The 6519-nt window shown below is 39.7% G+C and overlaps 1 protein-coding gene across 5 annotated transcripts in view; it reads right to left on the reverse strand.

Moving 5' to 3' along the window:
- Positions 1-256: 256 nt before the first annotated feature.
- Positions 257-6519, reverse strand: part of LOC105189177 (transmembrane protein 230) — a 26347-nt gene continuing 20084 nt past the window's right edge. Inside the window, exons 1-4 of one of the 5 annotated variants that reach the window (XM_011151117.3) lie at positions 4587-4866; positions 1499-1611; positions 1241-1363; positions 257-1037 (exon numbers count right to left, since the gene is read on the reverse strand). In XM_011151117.3, coding sequence (XP_011149419.1) covers positions 900-1037; positions 1241-1363; positions 1499-1611; positions 4587-4614 — 402 coding nt within the window. In that variant the 5' untranslated portion in view covers positions 4615-4866 and the 3' untranslated portion in view covers positions 257-899. Of the gene's footprint in view, positions 1038-1240; positions 1364-1498; positions 1612-1812; positions 1991-2581; positions 2923-3699; positions 3988-4586; positions 4867-6519 lie in introns of those variants that run through there. The other 4 variants (XM_011151121.3, XM_011151118.3, XM_011151119.3 and 1 more) reach the window with 4 other exon arrangements.

The following is a 6519-nucleotide window of genomic DNA, read 5'->3' on the forward strand; positions in this document are numbered from 1 at the left end:
ATGGCGAGATACGCGTTTCTGTTAATTTTTATTTCTCTTTTTTTTTTATATACATACACACACTCGTACATTTCTGCGATCTTATCAGCTATTTTATTGTACAGGGACAAAAGTATATCATGACATCATATGTTGAATAATTTTACGTATAAATTTTGTGACTATTACGTAAAAAAAAAAAAAAAAAAAAAAAAAAAGGGAAAATAATTATAAAATGTAACCAATAGATGTGCACTGAGTATTTCATTGATATAAATTGAAGTTTTACACACATATAATTTGTTCTCATAGTACACAATGCATACAATAATAAACATAATACAACAGTAAAATAGTAAACATTATATAAATTAAAGATTAAACTATAAATAGAAATATACACTTTTTATAATGAATACATATTTCAACATTGTGAATATACAATCACAGCCGCTTGTAAGTACACGCAATTTTATTTTGAAAATAATTTCGTCATATTTCTGGCAATCACCAAATAATCAACATAAACTTTTAATATACATATTTTAATATGAGAAATATCGGAGGAAAAAGTATCATGTAAGAAAACAAGATAATGATAGATCGAGTCGCATCGTTTATACATTTCACTATTTCAATAATAAAAAAGATACCGTATATAAATTTTTATATATCGTCAAACTATAAGAAGAGAGATTTTTACGAAATGCTCATAACATTACATTCTGCGCATAGGATTTCTTGGAAAAAAAAAAGAAAGAAAACTAAAGATACAAATAAATCAATATAAAAAAAAAACAATTCTTCTCACACTCTTGTAATTTTGTGCTGCATATGAACAAAGAATATTTTATATTTAATTTCATTCTTAATACAACACAACGTAAATTAATAAATAAGTATTATGCGTATATATACATTCAATCAAATTCAGGTATGTCGTCAAAAGAATAACCAGGTACTTTCTGGTACGCTAAAATAGCTACCCTCATATGATAAGCCCCTGGTATAAACATCAAGGCCCCTAAAATGATCATCGGCCACATTCGATCCGAATACTGCAATATAAACAGGATATTCTTATATAAATTTGGTGAGTAGTATGTGATAATTTTACTTATCATATATCGATACATTTCCATGATTTTCCATTTATTAGCATAATGTAATAATTATTACATATTTATTTAAAGTTACATGCTGGGAGTCATCACAGTGCAATTATAATATTATATTAATTGGTAAAACAGTAAAATCTTACTTTTGAATCAATGTGTCCGCTTACAATCAAGCTTCCCATAATGAGCATAATGGTTCCTCCAACAAACAGAAGAGCCGCTAATGTGATAGCCTTCCATGGGATCTTCACTGGTGGGCTTACAAACTGAAGAAAAGATATATTGTCCTTAATTCAACATACAAAACATCTATATCGAAACCTATGATGTACCTATGATGAAAAATAAATGTGTTTCTAGCTGAGTATAAATGTGAGAATGCATCGCTGCTCTTCACTCACCTGTGAATCAAAGAAACCATTATCGGTTTCTGTTAATTGTGTGTAATCCACGTTGTCGAATTGTCTGTCACTTCGAACTTTCTTCCTGCACATGCTCGCCTTATGAATATAGTCTGAAAGAAACGTAATATATTATCTTTTCATTCGCTGCATGTAATATCACAGCATGTTTTAACTGTTACATTTCGTGCCTGTATTTTATTTCGTTAAAAAAAAAAAAAAAAAAAAAAATATGCTTTACTCTTTGCAGTTTGTTCGTAATAATTTTATCGCTCGATCTCGATATATCGATTACTTGAAATGCGTGAAATTACCGTGGCATTTCTGGCAAAATCTCACATATCTCACATATCTCACAACAAAAGTTTCACATATCTGACTATATGCTTTGCGCGCAAACAGTTTGGCCTATTTACGGTGATCGGTACGTATGAATAGAACACGTCCTGCGCACTCGTCGAACGATGACAACTGTTATCTCTATCCATTCTGTTTCGTTCAATGAATCTAAACATGCGCTTTCGTATTTCAAGTGTAATTATGTTTCTCAAGCGCAATACAATACGCTCTGCCTGCCGCTAGACCAATTATATTGATATTACTCTAAGGACACTTTGTATCTCTCGTTCATTTCAACCAAAAAAAATTCAAGAACCGTCGCGAGCGCGTAAATATTAGGCTCGTAAATACTGGGAATGTGATTTTTGCGAATATGGAATCGGCTAATTTGAATCGAGTAAAGCGCAATCTCGATCTCGCGCAAATCTTGTTGCAAATTGACAATGGGCTCTCTGTAAAACCCTACAGGATAAATGCTCAAGTGATCAATCGCTTACGACGATCAAGCGTTTGTGTTATCGAGACCAAAGTGATGGCTTGTTATATCGTCTCTCTTCTTTCACACACACTCTTTCTCTCTCTCTCTCTCTCTCTTCCCCCCTCTCTCTCTCCCCCTCTCCCTCTCTCTCTCTCTTCCATCCTAACGCAATAATGTTTTATATCACAGTAACAAGAGTAACTCGAGATTTCCCTATTCATTTATCTAATCTCATCCATCCACTAGTAAACAATGAGCGTCATTACCATCGAATTATCTCACCATGGCCGCATTCGAGTTGCACAAAGATCATGCTCGTGACTCGTGTGTAAAAACCGCTATATAATAAGCTACGTCGTTCGGAATGTTTACGTCAAACCAATAGCACGTTTTAACGTTTTAACGGAAAGATCGATTTCTGCGGTCTAAATGCGACCGCATGCAAAGTGCATGGCAGCGATGGCATAAACGGATCGAATAGCTTGAAATATCACAGAGAACAATGTGAATCACAAGAGAATGTCGGAATCGGACACGTTTCAGTGCGCCACGAGCTAAACGAGCTTGACGCAGCGGCACTCGTCAGCCGGTCGAAAACTGCGATTATCGTCGTCGCTCTCGTCGCTGACGAGCTCGCATTATCGATCAGCAATAAATCGGTACTCCGTGAGTCGCTGTAAGATGGCGCCACAGTGTCCGATGATCGCCATTGCCATCTGTGGCATCGCAGCTGGGTCTACTTGGGCGGGAACGTAAAGCGAGTGTGGAAATTTTTTGTATTTTTCTTACGAAAAGGGGAACAAAATAAATCTTGGATGATACAAGTACTACGAGGAAAATTTACTTGTTTAATACACACATTTATCATTTGACTTTCTTCGAGTCGCGAATACCAAAATAATAAATTGTACCATTGCCGAGACCATGTAACATGTAACAATTATGTGTATGCGCGCTTGTGTGTGTGTGTGTGTGTGTGTGTGTGTGACAACACTAGCGTAAAAACACAAATGTACTCTTTGATAAACACATTCCGTTAATGTAACTGAATTTTCTATTGCCTGCAAACTAGAAAACTTGGTTGTAAGAACAGAAAGATTTCTATATTCAGCCAAATACTCTTTCAGTTATCTTAACCAATAGTTCCAATAGTTTTCTAGTCGTTATGAATTATATGTTACAGAGATGAATTCGTCTCCGGTCTTTCGGTTATATGAATTGAGATTTTTCTCTTCGTGTAGCGAAGAATCGGAATGGATGGTTAAATACTGCTCTTTAAACACGAAAGTTTCAAGATTTCTAGTAAAGCTCGCATCACGCGTATCGTTAGCTCTGCTAACTCACTGCAGATTCATGTCTCACATTCTCTGCTTTCACATCTTACTTGGAATAATCGTTCTCTCGTTGGTCGACGTTGCTCCGAGATTTCATGCAGAATCTTGATACGTGGCGGAATTTTGACGCATAATTTTAGCACACGACACGATTAAAGTTTTCCAACTTGACAGCCATGCTACGCGTCTTTCAATCTAGATCCTCATACACACAGATCGGCCCAAACACTCGTCGTCTCGTATCAGCATAACTACGAGCTTTCAGCCGTACGTATATTTCCAGATCCAAATGCAAACGCAATGCAGACGATAGAAAGTCGCGAACACTAAATGTCCAGACGCACATCGACGTAACACTCGGCAATATCAATCAATCGCTAATACGTCCGTACAATATATATAATAACTGCTTTTGCGGGAAGGCCTGGCAACGTGATTCGAGCTATCGGTTCGGGCACATCGGACGAAAATCCAAACAGGCAGCACGAACATAAAAATCCAGGAAACGCCGAACCGCGCGGGGCGGTGTGAGTGCGCGAGTAGGAGCTCGCGCGATCCCGTTTTCGCGGGCAGGAGGGAAGACTGCTGGTCGATCGTAAATATCGGCTGAATTACGTTCGCGATAGCGTTACGCAACTTTCTCTTTCTCGGTCACTCGAACGTCGCGTTAAGTGTCACATTGGATTCGGGTGGTGTCAGAGGGTCGGACGATTGCGAGGACGCGAGAGACGAGTGCTCGGTACACGGGGTGTATCACACACTCACTGACAGACAGATAATAGAGACAGACGAGTTTCGAGCTTTAGAGATACATAGATGGATAGATAGAGAGAGAGAGAGAGAGAGAGAGAGAGAGAGAGAGAGGAAAGGGGGGGTGGGGGAGACAGTCGTCAGAGTCGATCGGTCGAAAGATCGCTCCGGCTTTCGGCTTTCCTACCGAATACAGATCCTCGGTAGCCTGGCATAGAGATCGACGTTGCACGCGCCGCACTCGATGCTCGTTGACATAGCAAACTCTAGCCTTGAGACTTCTTCCTCTTGGCGATTCCGCTCGTCCGTCGGTCGTACGTTCGTAGATTCGTTCGTTCGTCGGATCGATCTGAGACAGTGTAGCCTCTCGCGGGAGGCTGTGCGAGGCGCTTTTCCCCGTGTTTCCCCCGAGCACGACGACGCTCACGACACGACACGGTGTACCGAGAGAGGGGACAGCGCGAACGCGAGGGTGGATCGCGCGCCCCGCGATGCGCAGTAAACGTCGGCCACGTATGTGCGAGGACGAGAAGCACCCGGGGAAAGTAAAGCACGGAGCGAAGGGTGACCTTAATTCAACCCTCTCCCCCCCCTCCCACCGTCTCCCGATCATGAACTGATTACGTTCGGTTATTTAAATTATCATTGAACCATCCGCGTCACACCGTACCGCTACTTATTGAATCAACTTCCACCCATGGAAATATGGATTGGACAAATAAGACGCCTTAGCAAGATCAAGATGCAACGAATCGCGCGAGTCAGCGGTAGCGTATGAGTGCAATTTGGATGTATAGACTTTTGTATTTCAAAGAGAACTCTTCGTGCGAATTACAAAGACTCGGCTCTACCTTCGTTTTGAATATCGATACGTATCTTTGATTAAAGAGCACGTGGACAAATACTCCGGTCGGAAAGAAAAGAGGGATAAAGAAAAGAGGGAGAAACGAGACACGCCGCGCGGTCGTCTCTTTCATCTCTTTCATCTCGTTCTCGTTGATAGAGCTACTGTATTCACGAAAGCACGAGAACGATGTTTTTCAAACGTCGTAAACTCCAACGTTTCGTGATTTGTCGCTGTAAGGCGAATTCCTCCCGGATCTCATATTTTATGTAATAACAGCGTTCACGTGCGTAACACAGCCTCACGTGTATAAAGCGCGTTGTCTTTTATACGCTTATTGTCTCGGATTGTAGTAAGTTACGATAGTGTGTCGGATGAGTTGAGAGGGTGAGATAGACGAGAGAGGCGGCAGTATTTGTGGGTGAAAAAAGTCTGTAGTGAAGAAGCAATGAGCGCAAATGATAGTAAGAAGAGATTGAATTGATGAACGTGATTACGTTTCAACATTATCTCGAAACCTCAAATCTTGATCAAATACGGACGCAAGATGATAAGAGATAGAGATAGAGAGAGAGAGAGAGAGAGAAAATGTCAATAAAGGATATTACACGCACGGCTCGTTATCTTTGTATTTATTTTACCAATCACGCTTTTTACGCTTAACAAGTTATCATCGTTTCTTATTAGCGTACGATTAAAATCATGACGGTCAAAATTTGCATGAAAGCACTCCGCATCAAATTGCGAAATGTCCAATGTGAAACGCTATATCATTCTGCAGGCTTTACGCCAAATGTTCTATCAGTCGTGAAATTTATGCGCGATATTTCCATCCTTGTGTGAATTTTCGCGTGCGATATTCTCTATTGGTAAAACCGCGTATCGTGTGCATTTCTTATTTTTCAAGCAGTTTTCGTTTTGCTTTTTATCAATTGCGATAAACAAATGTAGAACGAACGCGTGCACTTTTATTGCCTCCGATAATATACGCGACTCAATTTTGCGCGATTTTTTCTATTTGCCTCCCTCTCTCTCTCTCTCTCTCTCTCTCTCTCTCTCTCTCTCTCTCTCTCTCTCTCTCTACTTTTGCATTTTTGCTTTCCACGCAGTGTACAAGAGCGCATTAATAAACAAATATATTTTACTGCACGTAAAACAAAACATAAACTTGATTACTCGCACCTTTAAATCGACATTTAAATGAAAATGTTCAACACAAAAGTATTGAAATATTTTCCATGTCGTGCAAACGCAACTTGAAATACGATCATTATCG

The sequence above is a fragment of the Harpegnathos saltator genome, unplaced genomic scaffold (assembly GCF_003227715.2).
Source record: "Harpegnathos saltator strain DR-91 unplaced genomic scaffold, Hsal_v8.6 scaffold440, whole genome shotgun sequence".
Lineage (NCBI taxonomy): Eukaryota > Metazoa > Arthropoda > Insecta > Hymenoptera > Formicidae > Harpegnathos > Harpegnathos saltator.